Source organism: Hippocampus bargibanti, linkage group LG04, assembly GCF_051943395.1.
Source record: "Hippocampus bargibanti isolate YZ-2025 linkage group LG04, ASM5194339v1, whole genome shotgun sequence".
Taxonomy (NCBI): Eukaryota; Metazoa; Chordata; class Actinopteri; order Syngnathiformes; family Syngnathidae; genus Hippocampus; species Hippocampus bargibanti.
The window spans coordinates 20,725,616-20,744,371 of NC_142737.1; the positions used below are offsets into that span (position 1 = coordinate 20,725,616).

The window sequence follows — 18,756 nt, forward strand, 5'->3', positions numbered from 1 at the left end:
GTTGACGTCTCGTCTCCGCGGTAACCCCGCAGCACGACACTCCAAGTTCCAATGTACTTTGCGGCATCTGCCCGGAAGTAATACGCCGCCATTGAAGCGCAGCTAGTCAGAGGAACACGCTGTAAGTTTCAAAAACACAATTTGTTTTAAACATTTATTTGTGACGTATTTATCAACACGACAAAGTAGCACGTGTACTTAAAATCCTGACCGATCTGAATATGTTTTCTTAGGTGACTTTTGCGTCAATTAAAAAGTCGCAATCATGCCGCCTGGCCCTGTTCAAATTGTCCAGCCGGAGCTCAACAAGGTAACGACGCCACTGTGCTAGTTAGCTGATGTTAGCAGGCGACCGAATGTACTGTTTTCGTGTAGTTTAAGTATTTTTGCTCATTTACATAGATATACGTTGGTATATAAACCAAATGTAATCGAATTACATTAACATAAAAAAATGGAATTGTTTTGAATTCCCGTATTTACCATCTCGTTTATGGTACCCCCCGATGTCTTGTCATTTGCCGGGTAGAAGGAAGAACGGGTTATTGTTTGTTCTATTACGGTGGGGTGTTTTATAGTAAAAGTAATACGATTGGATTTGTTTTGTTTGTGAGGTGCAGTAAACAAATGTACACATCCGCCTGTTTGACATGACCAGCGGTGCAACGTTGGATACGCTTAGCCTTAGATCTACCGTATTTAACTGTTTCTATCTGTAGCTTACATAATAGTGACCCGTAGCGTTAACATTACATACTACACTGCCATTTCCGAAATGTTTGTTGTCATTCATTTTAATTGCACCTAAATACATCTGCTATACAGGTTGATGCAGCTGAAGAAACTCCAGCAACCAAACCCATTGTTGGTATTATATACCCACCCCCCGAGGTCCGAAACATTGTTGACAAAACCGCCAGCTTTGTTGCCAGGTCAATTTCTGTTTTGAAGTTAAATGTTCAAATCTGGATTTTTATAGTTGTGTTTTCTTTCATCATGCTTTATCGCGCCGTGTCTGTTTTCAGAAATGGGCCTGAATTTGAAGCGAGAATCCGTCAGAATGAGATCAACAACCCTAAATTCAATTTCCTCAACCCCAATGACCCATACCATGCTTATTACCGACATAAGGTTACTGAGTTCAAGGAGGGTAAAGCCCTGGAACCATCAGCAGCGGTACCAAAGGTTATGCAGCAGACCATGCAACAGATCCAGCAGCTTCCTCAGAAAGTACAACCATTTTATATTTCACTTAGATTTAATGTAGTTGTTCAGTTATATGTATTCAATTGTTTTTGTGGTTGTCCAAAGGTGCAGGTGATCCAGGAAGCTATAATTCCGAAAGAGCCACCTTCTGAGTTTGAGTTCATTGCTGATCCTCCATCAATTGCTGCATTTGATCTGGATGTCGTGAAGCTCACTGCACAGTTTGTGGCTCGCAATGGGCGGCAATTCCTCACTCAGCTCATGCAAAAGGAACAGAGAAATTATCAATTTGATTTTCTACGCCCACAACACAGTCTTTTCAACTACTTCACAAAATTAGTTGAACAGTACACCAAGGTGAAAAAAAATACTGCCAACATGTATTTAGATTGTCTTACATTTCTGTCTTAACTTCCCATTGTCTTCTTCACGAGTAGATTTTAATTCCTCCTAAAGGCCTTCTGGTAAAGCTGAAAAAAGAGTCTGAGAATCCGAAAGAGGTTATGGACCAGGTAAACAATCGTTTTTGCTTTGTTTCCCAGAACTCAAAGTAATTAACATACTTTTCAACCAACTTTTTCAATGGTAAAACCTTCAGATGAGATACCGTGTTGAGTGGGCCAAGTATCAGGAGCGTGAAAGAAAGAAGGAAGAAGAGGAAAGAGAGAAGGAACGAGTCGCATATGCTCAAATCGACTGGCATGATTTTGTTGTGGTGGAGACGGTGGATTTCCAGCCCAACGAGCAAGGTAATAAAATCCATATAATTATGTCTAATGTCACGTAAATTATTTATTTTGTTTTACATAATCTATTGGCACGAATTTGGTGGGATGGTTCAAATAACATAAAGATGTAAAACAACATATTCAATGGGTGACGTCATAGTCCACAGTTTAGCACGTCCCCTCATGGTAGGATTCCGGCTCTGGACCTCCTGTGTGGAGTTTGCATGTTCTCCCCATGCCTATGTGGGTTTTCTCTGGGTACTCTGGTAACATTTCCTTCCACATTCCAAAAACATGCATGCTTGGTGGAATGAACGCCGCCCCGAATTGTCCCAAGGTTTGATTGCCAGCGTCAATGGTTGTTTGTCTTTGTGTGCCCTGCCATTGGCTGGCAACCAGTTTAAAGTGTGTATGCCTACTGCCCGAATACAACACGGATAGGCTCTGGCACGCCCCCCCAATCCTCGTGAGGATAAAGCGGTTTGGGTAGGCGATAGCTGGAACGTATAACATGGATGAAGAAGAGAAAATCTGATACATACTCTTTTTTTCCCTCTATACACACTTTTTTTCTCTCCATACATTGCCTAATTATCGTCTCAGCCCTCAGCATTGTCAGATTCATAAAACCAACGACTCAGATTCAGACTTGGGCGATTAAAAAATAAATAACTAAAAATTATTGAGACATTCTGATTTTCCAGGCCACTTCCCCCCACCGACCACCCCGGAGGAGCTTGGTGCCCGCATCTTGATCCAAGAGCGTTATGAGAAGTACGGCGAGAGCGAGGAAGTAGAAATGGATGTCGAAAGCGATGATGAGAATGATGAGAGGGAGGTGCGAAATGTGAGCCATGCTGTGCAACCTGATCAAGACACACAGGTCCAAGACATGGATGAAGTAAGATTTTGGAAATAATTTGTTGCCCCCACTGCAGGCACTGCAATGCATAATTCGTTAAAGAAGCTATCACATAAAAAAACACCAAAATATTTTGTCATTATTGGTCTTTAGGGATCTGATGAAGAGGATGAAGGCATGAAAATACAAGCGCCTCCCAGCAACCCAATGCCACCTCCACTCCCCCCAACTCCAGACCAAGTTATTATACGTAAAGACTATGATCCCAAAGGTGAGGACTGCCTCTTTATTTTGAGTTGATCTCACTGGCAAGCCATCAAAATGTCACTATTTCCACTATATGATGATCTGATGCCGTTATTTCATCAGCTTCCAAAGCTCCAGCACCAGCTGCTGTTTCAGATGAGTATCTCATATCACCTATTACTGGTGAAAAGATCCCAGCTAGTAAAATACCAGAGCACATGCGCATTGGTCTGCTGGATCCACGCTGGCTGGAGCAAAGGGACCGCAGCATCAGAGACAGGCAGACGGAAGATGAAGTTTATGCGCCTGGCATGGACATCGATAGCAGCTTGAAGCAATTGGCTGAGAGGCGTACCGATATCTTTGGTGTGGAGGAGACAGCCATTGGTAAGAAAATCGGAGAAGAAGAAATCCAGAAGCCCGAGGAAAAGGTAAGCACGGTTGTGCTCTTATAAACATGCTATTTATTTATATCTTTTTATTATTGACCAAAACTAATTTGGGTGCTCTCTTGTCAGGTCACCTGGGATGGCCACTCTGGAAGCATGGCTCGAACACAGCAAGCAGCTCAAGCTAACATCACCCTCCAAGAGCAAATTGAAGCGATTCACAAAGCTAAAGGGCTGGTAGGAGAGGATGACACGAAAGAGAAGATTGGTCCGAGCAAGCCCAGCGACACTCACCACATGCCTCCCATGCTATCCCCCGTACCTATTGTGCCGAAACCAAGCCCTCCAATGGCAGCAGTTCCTCGCCCGCCCTCCTCTGTCAGTTGTGCACACAAAAAGCATGTTTATCAATGGCACGTTGTTGTTTCACCTACAGTGTAATGTGTTGGTCCTTAGGTGGGGCCCCCAGTGCGTACCACTCTTCTGTCAGCTATGCCAGTAATTCCAAGGCCACCCGTGGCTCCCGTTGTGCGCCTGGCTCCAGGACAAGTGTTAACATCAATGCCTCCTATGATTCCTGGCCCTCGCATCAATGTGGTTCCCATGCCTCCATCGGCGCCTCACATGATGGCTCCGAGACCCCCACCCATGGTTGTTCCAGCTAGTAAGTGACTTCTGTTGTTTTGTCATCCGACCCCGTTTTAAATTAGACACTAATTTCCCCACTGTTACAACTTAGCTTTTGTTCCTGCTCCTCCCATGCCACAACCCCCAAATATTGTTCCTGCACCGCCATCACATCCGATGCCGCCTCATGACGACGAGCCAATGAACAAGAAGATGAAGACGGAAGACAACCTTATTCCAGAGCTAGAGTTTATTCGAAGGAACAAGGTCAGTATGATTTATTTTGTTTTGCAACATTTAACATGAAGAGATGTATGGCACCTGTTGTTGCCCTGAATTTCTTTCACATCAATGTGTGTATAAAGAGCGATGGGTACTTGAGTTGCTCGATATCAATTTGCACACCTTGGCAGATTTCATAACAACCTATATTTTTCATAGGATTTACCATTTCCAATAATGTACTGTACTTCAAAACACTCACGAGAATGAGCGACATTGATAGAAAAATGACGACTCACCTATGAACCTCTTGGAAAGCTACTTTGAAATCAATGGGAATTCACAACCACAGTTGAAAAATATACCAAATTTGGTAGGAATCAGAAAGGAATAAAAAAGTTAATTTTCAAAGTAGCTCATGTATGTTATGCATGTGCAAATGCAAGTAACCATTTGAAATCTAAATAAAGGTTTCAATTAAAACAAAATGTATATGCATGTGAAATTGACAGGTATAATTGTATTTTATAGAATGATGAAATAAAATAGCATAGTTTTCATCAGTGAGCCACTCTTGCGAATGTGATGCCTTTGTGCTACATTGGAATAAATTAAATTATCTCATCCTTTCTCCCTTTTTTACCTGATGTGTTGTTTTACTCTTAAGGGTCCTGTGGCAGTTAAAGTGCATGTCCCCAACATGCAGGACAAGACAGAATGGAAGCTCAATGGCCAAGTGCTCAATTTTACTGTCCCACTCACTGACCAGGTAACAAGTGTAGTGATCTTGCTTGTTTTTATTTTGTGCAAAACATGCCTTATTAACACTCATAATCCAAATAATTTCTCCTCAGGTTTCTGTTATCAAAGTGAAAATACATGAAGCCACAGGTATGCCAGCAGGAAAACAGAAGTTACAATATGATGTAAGTTTACTCCTCGCCATGGTGAAAACCAGTTGAGTCAGAAATTCCAAACAAATATGTATGTACGATGGTCTAATTTGTGTTTGTTTCTATTTTTAGGGCATTTTCATCAAAGATTCCAACTCTATGGCTTATTACAACATGTGCACCGGTTCAATCATTCATTTAGGATTGAAGGAGAGAGGTGGAAGAAAGAAGTGAATCGCTCAAAGTAGTTTAACATTTGTGTACCACATGTTCAAGTTAAGATGTTTAACCTTGTATCACAATTTAGTCAAAATGTTCTGTGTAATAGTTCTTGGATGTGGAATTGTGCATATTGGATCTTGTTTTCCTTAATGTAATGTTATTTCGAGTCACCGGCAATTCCAAGTGTCTCTTATAAGTCATTAACTCATTTGTCCATGGTGCGTTTCCGTTTATTAAAAATTAAAAGAAATAGCCCCAACTGTCTGTGAATAATTGTTTCATTTAATGTGAATGCCGATCGAAAGAAAACCATGCACATAACTTCAACACACGCTGACTGCAGAATACTTCTTTTCCTGTCGGCTTTTCCCTTCATTCATCGCCACAGCGAATCAGTGTCCTCTATCTAACCCGGTTTTGTGCATCCTCTTCTCTCACACCAGCTACCTTCATGTCCTCTTTGACAACATCCATAAACCTCCTCTTAGGTCTTCCTCTTGGTCTCCTGCCTGGCAGTTCAAGGCTCAGCAGCCTTCTCCCGACATAGTCACTCTCTTTCTGGACCATCGATGAGAAGGTTTCTTCAGCCATCATCTGTACAAAAGTGAAGGTTTCGGACGTTTCGCCTCCTATCCAAGAGGCTTCGTCAGCGAACTAAAGTCTGACTGGTCGTATCGGCCCCATTTATATATCCCTAATGTCCAGACATGGTGGCGCCGGACACAGCTATGATAGGTCCCTACTCTCAGGTTAGGGGGGCAGAGGACCCCTCCCTGTGGCCCCACTGATTGTTCCTACATTCCTGACTAACGACTGGCCTATTACCCCCACTCCCACCGGTATCACCTCATCAGCATAACGACCCTCATCAGCATTACGAAAGTTGCCTAAGCAGGCTATTGTATGAACGATCCAAATTGAACCTCACCCCACCAGACCGGTTTAATGAAGGATTTTGTTGTTTTATAAGAATCGCTTCTTTTACCCCCCTTTCAAACCATTTATGTTCTTTCGCTAAGATTTTAACCTCATTGTCATCAAATGAGTGTTTGCTAGCTTTTAGGTGCAAATGTACTGCCGATTGAGGTCCACTTATATTATCCCTGCGATGTTGGTAAAGTCTTTTTTTGAGAATTTGTCGAGTCTCCCCAATGTACTGCTCTTTACAATTTTCATTCTTACAATGTATGGAATAAACTGTAGTAAAATGTAGTAGACGGCTGAAGAAACCTTCTCATCGATGGACCACTACTGTACGACTGAGAGCTTACACAGACGTCTCTTTCTGGACATGTCCAAACCATCTCAGTCTGGCCTCTGACTTTTTCTCCAAAGCCTCTAATATGAGTTGTCCCTCTAATATACTCATTCCTGACCCTATCCAGCCTGGTCACTCCCAAAGAAAACCTTAACATCTTCAGCTCTGCTACCTCTAGCTCTGCTTCCTGTCTTTTCTTCAAGGCACTGTCTCCAGTCCAAACATCATGGCCGGTCTCTCCACAGTTTTATACACCTTTGATTTCATCCGAACAGAAACCCTTCTGTCACGCAATACACCTGAAATGTTCCCCAGCCGTTCCCCCCTGCCTGCACATGCTTCTTCATCTCTTTTTCACACTCTCCATTGGTATGGACAGTTGACCCCAAGTACTTAAAATTCTACACCTTCTTTATCTCTTCTCCCTGTAACATCACTCTTACATGGGTCCCTCTCATTCACACACATATATTCCGTCTTGCTGCGACTGATCTTCATTCCTCTGCTTTCCAGGGCATACCGCCGCCTCGAGTTTCTCCCCCACCTGTTCCCTGCTCTCGCTACACATCACATGTCATCTGCAAACATCATTGTCCAAGGAGATTATTGTCTAGCATCGTCTGTCAGCCTGTCCATCACGACAGCGAATAAGAAGGCTCTCAGAGCTCACTCCTGTTGGAGTCCCACCTCCCACCGACAGCACACCTCACAACTGTGTTACAGTCATGATACATGTCTTGCACCGCTCTGACATACTTTTCTGTCACTGCAGACTTCCTCATGCAATACCACTGCTCTTCTCTGGGCACCCTGTCATACGCTTTCTCCAGACCTACAAAGACACTGCAGTTCCTTCTGACCTCTGTACTTCTCTATCAGCATACTTTTAAAGCAAACATGCATCTGTCGTACTTTTTTTTTGTCATGGAGCCAAAATTAATGAATTCATAAATTATTAATTTGCTTTAAATTGTTAATTTCATTTCTATTAATGATCAAAATGACATGAAGAATACTTCAGAAAGTGTCAGCCCCCACCCCCCATTTACTGATTGTAGTAACACAAGAAGCCACTAGGAGTAACATTAGCATTGCTATCCCATTTTGCTGGTCGAAGCAAAATTTGACAGGACGTCGATCTCAGAGCCACCACTGCTGGCTGTTGACATTTCGATGATCTACTTTAGTTAGTCCCCCTCCCCCCCGGCAATGCAGTACACCGTAACAGCAGCGGACGGTGGGATCCGTATTAGAATACTGAGGGTTCGAGTCCCGAGCTTTTAACGTAAGTTTGCTTTAGCATGCCAGTTAGCTAACGCTAAAGTCGGGTTTGCAATGGATTTTACCTTTACACGCTTTTCTGTAACTCTGGCATGACGGTTGTTTTCTGGCTTGGGTTGTTGTGGTGTGGTGTGTTTATAATTGTCGAAGGAATGGTAAAAGTGATTTTTTTCATTTCTATTAATGATCAAATGGCGTCGGCGATATTTGACTCGAACGTGGTATATGCTTAAGGAGCCATTTCTGATTTGGGCTTGTCAATAGCCTCGCTGACGTTGGCCAACTTCACTAGCGTGCTAGCTGCTGACGCTAACATGGCCAACACAGAGAACGGCCGTCGGTCGGTGGACACAAGGAGCATCCGGACGCTCAGCAGCAGTCACATCGACGACGAAAGTTCACTGGGTTCCGACTCAGAGATCAACGGTTTCACCAGCGATAAACAAACCGACAAATATGGATTTATTGGCGGAGCGCAACAGTACACGCAGGAGTCGTAAGTGGCATTTTAATTTTACTTGATCGCCGGCATGAGTTTTAAATAACCAACACGGTGTAAATGGCGATTTCACGAGAAATATGCAGAAAATGTCATCTATCTAGAATTGTGCCTGTGCAGCCTGGATGCCTCGACCCACTAGCTGCGTGGCACAATGTGGTTATTATACCCAGTGTTTTTTTCTTCTTGAGCATAGATTGTCGAGCCAACGATGGATTTCTCAAGATCAGTTGATTATTTTAAGTATTGTTTTTTTTTTGGTGATAAATACGTTTCAAGTGTACGGCGTTTTTTTGAGTATATGTTGTTGTTTTTTTTACAAAACATAATCTCCATGTTCTATTAGTCGTTGAGTCCCTAAAAGTAGCTCCTTTGATGCAGTGCGAGCCTTCAATTACACACTTTAGTCGATGAGGTAATTGTATAGTTAAAAAAAACATCAGACCTCCCTCAACATTATGTTTGATCTGCCTATATTTTATTAAACTGTAACTTTTAACATGGTTCCATTTTAGTGATGGCGTGCTTATGCGCGAATTAGGCAAATACTGCCACTCTCAGTTTGCGAGTTAACATCCAAGAACGAAATAAATTGTGCTAATTCACAAACCTGCACTCACAAGACCATAAAATGAACTGTGAAGTGACAAAAGCCCAAGTCCCTTCCATTGAAATCTTCTGCTTTTCACAGTTGACTGTGAATGTTCATTCTGTATAACTGACGATCACTTAATGCTTACTTCAACCCTTTTATGGTTCAATTTGTTTAAACTATGAACATGTGTTTGTAAGAAGTGAAATGATCCATGTTCTCTTTTGTATGTCTACAGCGCTCAAGATGTGCCTACAGCAGTGCTCAGGCAGAGGGAGGTCAAGTGGTTGGATATGCTCAATCACTGGGACAAGTGGATGATTAAGAGATTCAATAAGGTACGACAATAAAATGTCAAAACTGTCGAAACATAAAACACCCTTTGGTTCACATGAGGCAGGCCATCAAAACTGCTTTTCTAAAAGGTTATTGTACCGCCGCTATCTTTTCAAATGTGGTCTGTCTCCATTTTCTAATTTTCTGAAGTTTCTTTGTTTATTGAGCTCAGCAGGGCGTCAGATTATCTATTTATTTATATATACATGTATTTCATATACATATAAATTTTTTTGTAACAAGTTAAATGAAAACTGTCAAAGAAGTAGCCTCACTGCTCAGTATATCCGAAGTAACATTAAAAAATCACTGCATTCATTCATATTTATGACACCCTGTCATACATTTTTACAATAACCTTATTGATTACAACAATTCTTCAAAATGTCGCTAGGTAACGCTATTAAAAAATTCAGGAAGCCGCATATCTCACTGAGTGACAAGGGTTTGCAAGTCTGTGCGCATCGGGAATCTTTATTTTTTTGTCAATATTTGTTTCATGTTGCAAATATGTTCAAAATGTCTGTGCGACTAGAAAAACTGCCCATGAAAATTGTTGGTGAATTTCTGTGACTTTTTGTGACCTAGAACAAACCCTGAAGAAAAAATATATAAATAAACAGGTGCACACACTCTAAAACCTTCATCTCTGACATATATGGGCCTTTGCTGCTCCATGATGGGTCTGTTAGCGGTCTTTAAAGAGGGCATTATTTAGAATGCAGTGGTTTTCTTACGTTTACTGTTACTGACAAAGCCTGGCCCGCTAAATATCTGAAAGTTTCATCAATTCAAGACTTAAACCCTGGATCAAATAAATTCACTAACAACGATTTCATATTAGTAAACTGCATTGCAGAACAATTTGTATTTAAGGTTTCACTGGTACAGCAAATGTTGCAGGAAATATCACAACCAGCATTATCTCACACATTCGTAATAATAAAATAACATTGACAATTTCATTGTCAGTGACAAAATAAATGGAAAATGTTTATAACGTGCAGAAAATAGCATATTCTATAATCCAATTAATATTTTACTTCCCGCCTTTTACTGAGCATTGACTGTGAGTGTATGTGTGTTGGGAGTGAATGAGAGGGACCATAAAGCAATCTAACGCATTGCTGCAACTTGGCCTGATTTTCCCGAGTCAGCGGTAGGGAAGAACCTGACCCATCCCTTCCACACAATACACACCTTGTGACAAAAACAATTTAGAGTCATATTTAGGGTGGGGCTCAACTGACTTGATAGAAGACATTGTCCAAACAAACCTCTGTGTAATAGGCTGTTTTTTCAGACTACAGCAACTAAATTTGATTGCACAGAACAATGACTATTTGCTCATTGTGGAAATTTTTGTTTTCTGACACTTGTCAACATAGACTTGTGCTTGGCGACGTGATCACGCTGCACAAGTAGCATGCAAGCTAAATTCTTTTTGCCTTTTGATGTTGTTTATTGGTTATTTGTGTGACAAACCTGTACCATTGGTTACACTTTTTTATTTTGTCGTGTTGTGTTTTGTGACTCCATATTTCACTGTGCTCCAGGTGAGGCTTCGATGCCAGAAAGGAATTCCCCCTTCTCTCAGAGGTCGTGCTTGGCTCTACCTTTCAGGAGGAAAGGGCAAGAAAGAGCAAAATCAAGGAAAGTTTCAGGTCGGGGACATCCTCCTTTCACTTACACTCTATCCGTGGTCTCATTCCTTGTTTCAATGTAATGAATAGTGACAAAAATGTAACATTAGTCCCCCCCCCCCCCAAAAAAAAAAAAAAAATAATAATGTTTTTGTTTAATTTGTTGCTTAATGTGTTTTAATGGAAGAAAATGTTTAAGTCGAGAGACTTATTTTTTGGGTAGCCGCATTGTACAAAACCAGGTTGGCAGCCTCCGTCGTGTGTTTCGTTTTAGGAGTTGGATAGCCAGCCAGGGGATCCCAAATGGAGCGACATAATTGAGAAAGATCTCCATCGACAGTTTCCATTCCACGAGATGTTTGTGTCGCGGGGAGGACACGGGTATAACTCCAAACCAGAAGGGACATGCACCAAAATGTCAATTTGGTGGATGGTTGTGACCACTGTTGTGTATTTGTCCACAGGCAGAAGGATCTTTTCCGTGTTCTGAAGGCCTACACTTTGTACAGACCAGAGGAGGGATACTGTCAAGCGCAGGCTCCCATTGCTGCTGTGTTACTCATGCACATGCCTGCTGAGGTACACCACTCCCACATTTAAATTCCTCTAACACATATAAACACCATCTATTCATATGATGGTGCTGTCCTCCATCAGCTTCTGTTAAACAAAAGTTATTTTTTCATTGCCCAGCTCAGTTTTAATGTAACCATGAACCATCCAGTGCTAATGGTGGAAGCAGTGATATGTTTGCTTAGGGAGCTCATCTGATCAATATATCTTCTTCAAAAAAGTGTCTTTATTTTGGTAACCAATGCAAGTGTCACCAATCTATTGAGTGCCCCTTTTTCCACTGACTAATATGAATGCAAGTAGTTTCGTTGAAATCACATATTTGCTCAAATCACCTTTACATGTAATTAATCATTGGTGGTAATGATCCATGCAAAGACATTACTCATAATAATGATTTCTCAGAATCATTATGAAATAGATCAGACCTGCAGGCTACTCACATTGAGGGCTATCTTGTGTCCCCTGCTCATCTCTGATCTAATATATTTCCCAGCTGCATTTCAACATTATCTACAGTTCCCATTGGTTCTCACTGTATTCACAAAGTACTCCCACTTCCTCCAAGCTTAAAAAAGTATGTTGGACAGCAAGAGTGTCAGTCATTTTTTTTGCCGCGAGCCACATTGTAGTTATGGTTTCCTCTCAAGTGGCGTTATAAATGTGGGGAAGCCATTAAAGCAGGGGTGTCAAAGTAATTTTTTGCCGCGGGCCACATTGTAGTTATGGTTTCCTCTCGAGGGCCGTTATGAATTTGGGGAACCCATTAGAATGTTTAAATCCCTTCAAATATTACATATAGAGCACACAGCAAATTAATGAACAACTCGTTTTCAAATCTGAAGTCAAGAATAATGACTTTTATTGTGGTTGACATCCAAAAATATGAAATTTTGGCCCAGATTTTAGCAATCATCATGGAATTTAACAAGTTTGATTTGCTTTCGCGGGCCGAAAAGAATGATGTGGTGGGCCGGATTTGGCCCGCAGGCCTTGACTTTGACACCTGTGCATTAGAGTGTTTCATCCCCTCCACGTATTACGTATAGAGCGCACAACAAATTGATGAATGTCTATTTTCAAATCCGAAGTCAAGAATAACCACTATTGTGGTTTACATGCGACAATGTGAAATTTTGGTTCGGACTTTCGCAAGCAGAATGGCACTTGCCATGCTTTATTTACTTTAATGGGCTGATAAAAAAAATGTGGCGGGCCAGATCTGGCCCCCAGGCCTTGACTGACACCTGTGTTGTACAGTTTATTTTCAGGGCATTACAGCTGCATACAATAAACAGAGAGCCCGGCCAAATTATTGTTCAATGTTGGACATTATACGCTGCCCGGGTGAAGTAATGAAGGCACCGATGTGTGTTTGGATTGGATTGGATTGTATTGGATATGCCTTTATTAGTCTCACAGTGGAGAAATTTACATTTCACAGCAGCAAAGTGATGAAAGGAATGAAAGTAGAAAAACGAAATACATGAGCTGCTGGAAAGGCAGCCACTCTCGCGGCGCCGTCTTGAAGTCAAAAGAACAAAAAAAAAAACTAAATAACAAATAATATGACAGCATAGAGACAATATGACAAAACAAAGACACAGAGAGACATTCATTCTTCAGGACTTGCTGTACCCTCTTTGTGATGACATGAAACAGTTCTAGATGAAAGAGGAGAGGATCAAAGCGTCTTTCCACCAGTGGATCAGGGACATCATGGTGGAATGTGCATGTCAACTACAAGCTAAATGTTGAAAGCAAACACGCAGCTGTAGCATCCATTGACGAAAAGAGATTGTCTCACATCTCCTGTTCCACATAAATCTGCTTCAATTCCAAGCCGCAACAGTTCCACATACGTATCGGCGCTCTGCGCTGACGCTCCTTTCTTCTTATTGCGGGTTCCTCAAGCCATGCATCCATCCAGCCGCAGACCGTCCAACGGCACTGACCTTTCCGCTAAACAAAGCGGGGCTGTGAAGATGCTGCCCATTACAGGCGCAAAAAAGCACAATGGCCCCTTTGGTGTCCAGCGATGGCAGTCGAATGACAAATGTGACAAATGTGTTTGAAATTTTAGCAGACCTATTTTTTTGCAGGTCTATAGTAGACATGGCTCCAACACGTCTTTCATATCTGATGCCAATATCAATAATGCAGGCTCAAGTATTTGCAGATTCTGATCAGATTCTTTTTGTCACCGTAAATCACAGGCGTCAAATTCTCGGCCCGGGGGTCAAATTTGGCTGCAACTTAATCTTTCGTGGCCTGTGAAACCAAATCTTGTGCATCAACTTCCATGCTTGCGGAAATTTCATTCAAAATTTCTCAATATTGTGTGTAAAACCAATCAATACAAGAGAGATATTGCAAGTGATTTTTGTTAACCTTTTTTGTAATACAGGATTTTGAACAATCCTGAACAATCGACGTATTATCCTTGACAAACTAGTACCCTTGACGTGATTTTCAAACTGCCGGTACTTCTGGTGTATATATAATACAGTAACATGAGGACACGTGTCACTACTGTGACTTTATTGAAAATGATAGCTCACATCTTATGAAGCGTGCCATGAGGTGTTCCGATAGTTTTATGTCAAGGTCGGGCGACCAGTCACTATGTTGATGTTTCCCCATGGACATTTTCAAAGGATTGTTAAAAGCCAACAAAAACAAATGCCCTCTGTTCAGTGTGTTACAAAATGGCAGGCAAAACACTTTTGATGGAACAGACTAGACAAAAAAGTATGAGGATGCAGTTACAAGTTAAATGACCATCATTTGTCTTCTTTATTCTTCGCTTTTTTTACATTATGCGCAACTCTCGTTTATTGTTCAATCATTTAACTGTAACATGTATTTGTTACGTGTTTGGATGCATTTTTATACTTTGTAAAACACTATGTGCCAATGAATTCCTTAAGTGGTGGTACCACTGTAAAAAAATGTTTCTTTGACATGATTGTGTATTTCCGACAGGATGCCTTCTGGGGGCTGGTGCAAATATGTGAGAAATACCTTCCCGGCTACTACAGCCCCGGCCTGGTGAGAAAGACACCGCACAACAGATGTCATCATGACTGAAACAAGAATGCAGTTTGTATCTTGTAGTCTGACACAATACTTAATTTGAATTAGCCTGACAACAAAAAAGCATGGCCACACTGTAGCTCTGTAACAAAAATGTGGTTTGTGGAATGACCGATCCTCCCTTTTGATATCATATGAACGATGATTTGTATTCTCAAGTGGAAACAGGATTCATTGTTCATTAAGTTGATGTTATCTAGTATCCATTGTTTCTAAAACATGCAGAAACTTTATGTGACTGGACTGGTTTTTAATTGTGGAACATCCACACATTTATGCAGAAGAGCACTTTGTTTCCAATTCCACATAAATGGATCTCCTCTTTGTGTCTCTTAGGAAGCTATACAGTTGGATGGAGAGATCCTTTTTGCTTTGCTGCGACGCATCTCTCCACTCGCTTTCCGCCATTTGGAGAAACACAAGATTGACCCCATCCTCTACATGACTGAATGGTTTATGTGTGCCTTCTCTCGAACGTTGCCATGGGCCTCCGTGTTGCGTGTCTGGGATATGTTCCTCTGTGACGGTAACTCTCCATATATTGTACATACACTTATCATGTGCAAGAATCTTTGATATGCTGTATTTGAGGCATTTGATGTATTTGTATTGGAAAGATTCATTTTCCAAATTTCCATGATAGCACAGCCTATTGAGTGACCATTTCCGTTTAGAAAGTTTTCCAGTATAGCAAGGGACAGAATCATACATCACAGCTTGAAAAGCCAGAGGGACAAACTGTTATAATTCCTAACCTGTTTACCTGATTTCAATGTAAATACCATCAAATTAAAACTGAAAGTCTTTAGTCAAACCCATGTTACTTTAGTTTAAATCCGGTCAGTGTTACAATATTTATGGAGCCGAATGCATACACCAAAATTGACTAAAATCTTTGGATAAATTATTGAACGTATATAGCACAGCCTAACAAGCCCGATTAACCTAGCGTTGTTTTTAAAGATCGTCTTTTACCTCAGCAGGGATTTTCTTGGCCTACATAAAACTAAAAAAAAGTAGATGGTTCAGCATCCCCCATCTCATGATTATTAAATGTATTTTTATTAAACACAGAAAATTAACCACAAAAAAAGTTTTAAAACTGTGGAAAAAAATCTTACACAATAAACTCTGATTAATAATGCTCTTTGACTTTGTCTTTTTCTACTAAAAATCAGGTGTGAAAATAATCTTCAGAGTAGGCTTGGTGCTGTTAAAGTGCATGCTGGGAAGTCGTGAGAAGCTGAAGGCCTGCCAGGGACAATATGAAACCATGGAGCTTCTCCGAGCTGTGGAGCCTCGATACATGCAAGAGGGTTTCCTTGTCCGAGAGGTAAAATCAGCAATATTGTTAAGTCTATATGATTAGTGCTGAGTTATTTTAATACTACACCAGAGTGGATTAGATTTGATAACCTTTATTCATCTCACAATTCACAGCAGTTATGTTATAAGAGGAAAGGAAGAAGAAGAAATAGAAGGATGGTTCTATCAAAACATAATAACACAAAGCGATGATCTTTTATTTCACATCTACCGAGCTTGTGCAAGGTTGAAGACAAATTATTCATTGGAGAAAGTCACTAAAGTGGATGTTGGGTTATCTGTGCAATATAACTACTGGGAAACTCACTCAGTCATCATCGCTACTATTGCGCACAATCCCACACATGATGCAATCACCAAATGAAGGCATAGAAAGTCATGAAAAGCAAGAAATAAGTTCACCCACGGTATACTGGTCTCAACAGACAAGCTTGCGAACGACGCTTTAAACTTCGAATATAGCTCAATTGCAGCGTGTTTCAACCCAAAAGAAATGACAGTGACAGGGTTTTGTTTTGTTTTTGTATGAATCGCATGACTTTAATGCTAGTATCCTCCTCGCTTCAGAACAATGAACTCTCACAAACATAAATATTTTCTGAATTAACTTCAGTATTTCTACATTTACACAGTATGAAAATGTACCGAAATATGTTGTCTGCATGACACACAGGGCAGAATAGACACAGCCCTTGAAGAATGGTTCTCAGTGACTTAATGGACTGCAGCAAATCCAAAAGGGCTCATCTAGCCTTTATAATAAGCTGTCTGTAGGAGTTGACCACTGCTGACCCTGCCAGAGGACTTTGGCATTCACTTATTAAGTTGCAATATTTAGTTCAAAGAGCAGACATGGCTGGCACTTACTGTATTTCCCATGAAGGGTGGGTCGATTCTTTGGAAAATGATCTCAATGACTCATCTGTATCCGAATGACGCGATTCTTCCTGGCATAGATGTTGGAAGTGCCAATTACGGCGCGAGACGTGGAACGAGAGAATCACACCCAGCTAAAGCGCTGGAGGAAGATCCGGGGCGAGCTCAATTTCAAATCTCCTCCGAGGATGCACGGCGCGCGACTCATCATGCTGGCCGATCCCCCGAGGCGCCAGGACCTCCAGCAGCACCCCACCATTTTACTGGAAGAGGCGCAGCTTAGCCCGCTGCTGAAGAAGGGCAAAGAGCAGAAGAGCAGAAAGAAGACCCTGAAGAAATCGCAGTTCCCCGAGGTGATTCCAAACCCTTACCCTCTTCCCAACGCCACGCCACCCCCACCGTCTTATCCACCCGCCCCACCGCCACTGCAAAATAAGGCCCCGGAGCCTGTGCCACAGACTCAAGCGGACCCAATTCTCCAGGGCCGCACGCCCTCCGCAGACCTCCTGCCTGCCAAAGAGACTCCCCTCCAGCAATCCACACACAGCCTCAGCAGCACAGACCAGGATACGTACCTGTAATTGTGGCGCGCGCAGTTTATGCCTGGAAACAGCACCAGCACCCTTTGGCCAACAACTAGCCATGGATGAGTTTATTGGACTATACTGTAAACTCCTCCACAGATACAAGTTTGGCCTCTCATTAGACTGATGTCCAACTAGAGCGTAAAACTGCCTTGATGCTCTCTACATCGCAACAGTTGACTTCTTGGGACAATATTGTCTTTTTGACACGTGGAAGCAAATTGCCAAAGTTATTATAATTTTTTGTTGTTGTTGTCTACCCAGTTAAAACAGTACAGTGAGTTGATGCAATGCAGATGCTTGGAGGTGTTTATTTTTTATTATTTTTTAAATCTCAACCCTTTCTGTTGCAGTGGGCAACATTTCAATCAGATATTTTGGTCTGCGTCCTTGCCAGCTGCAATTCCGTTTCACATTCCCTGTTTGGCAAGCTTCTCACCGCAGTCTGTTGGGAGACAATCTTATTTTAATCAGTGCTCTTTGATTTCAACATGCACATTGAACACTTGAGCATTGCATTTTTACAGTCTTATATTTACATAAAAATGTCCAGATATTGTACTGGGGATCTTTTTATCACAGTTATTTATTTTGTACTCTGTCACAAAAGCCTTGCCGGTGCGCAACTCGTTGGCTTTTTTTTTCTTCTTTAACGTCAAACTAGACGCACTACCACGGTGCCACTTTCTGTGGCTCCGGAGCAACAGAAAATGAGACGTGTTTTGGTAGTGAGTGGCCACAAGAACACTACCAACATTCCTGTCATCTTAAGAGCTAATTAACCTGACCGTGCTTGTTTGCCAACTGCTAATCGGTCTAACTAATGACATGTGCTTTCTCTCAAGATTTGCCAATGGCATTATGGTGCTGACCTTTCTTTTTTTAATTGATTGGCTATTCCCCACCTGTTCTTTGTTTGATCCATTAACTCCATTATTTTGATTTCCAGCCTTTTGGTGAGGCTTCTTCGATTGGGCACTTTTACTAAACAATGAGTTTTCAAACATCTTTACACATTTCCACGGTAGTTGTCATTTCTATGAGATACATTGTTCAACTACTTTGGAACCTCTTCTCTATACCTGCAAACAATGTATTTTCAACCTTCTATCAACTTTGCAATACGAGAGAAAATAATGACTGTCATTAAGTTGGGAAAAACCTCTTGTGCTATAAATAAACATTTATCTGGAAAATATTCAGGATACTTTTATTGTCGCATGCCATTCTTGGGTGGTTTCTGAAAGAAACACTTTGCAACATGTTTTTTTAATAAACCATTTTCAATATAGTTCAA

The 18,756-nt window shown here is 41.4% G+C and overlaps 2 protein-coding genes across 2 annotated transcripts; both read left to right on the forward strand.

Annotated features, from left to right (window-relative positions):
• Nucleotides 1-56: 56 nt before the first annotated feature.
• sf3a1 (splicing factor 3a, subunit 1) lies at nt 57-5,654 on the forward strand. The gene is made up of 16 exons (XM_088994640.1): nt 57-121; nt 234-310; nt 826-932; nt 1,026-1,230; nt 1,312-1,563; nt 1,644-1,718; nt 1,805-1,955; nt 2,639-2,835; nt 2,950-3,067; nt 3,166-3,473; nt 3,561-3,809; nt 3,888-4,095; nt 4,171-4,325; nt 4,948-5,049; nt 5,135-5,206; nt 5,306-5,654. Exons 2-16 carry the CDS (start codon nt 266-268, stop codon nt 5,405-5,407), a joined length of 2,346 nt encoding a protein of 781 aa, XP_088850766.1. The 5' UTR covers nt 57-121; nt 234-265; the 3' UTR covers nt 5,408-5,654.
• Nucleotides 5,655-7,761: 2,107 nt separating this feature from the next.
• LOC148899414 (TBC1 domain family member 10A-like) lies at nt 7,762-18,750 on the forward strand. Its single transcript, XM_088994645.1, has 10 exons — nt 7,762-7,938; nt 8,199-8,430; nt 9,264-9,363; nt 10,918-11,025; nt 11,279-11,385; nt 11,469-11,583; nt 14,563-14,628; nt 15,010-15,199; nt 15,852-16,006; nt 16,956-18,750. Exons 2-10 carry the CDS (start codon nt 8,249-8,251, stop codon nt 17,454-17,456), a joined length of 1,524 nt encoding a protein of 507 aa, XP_088850771.1. The 5' UTR covers nt 7,762-7,938; nt 8,199-8,248; the 3' UTR covers nt 17,457-18,750.
• The last annotated feature ends 6 nt before the right edge of the window (nt 18,751-18,756 follow it).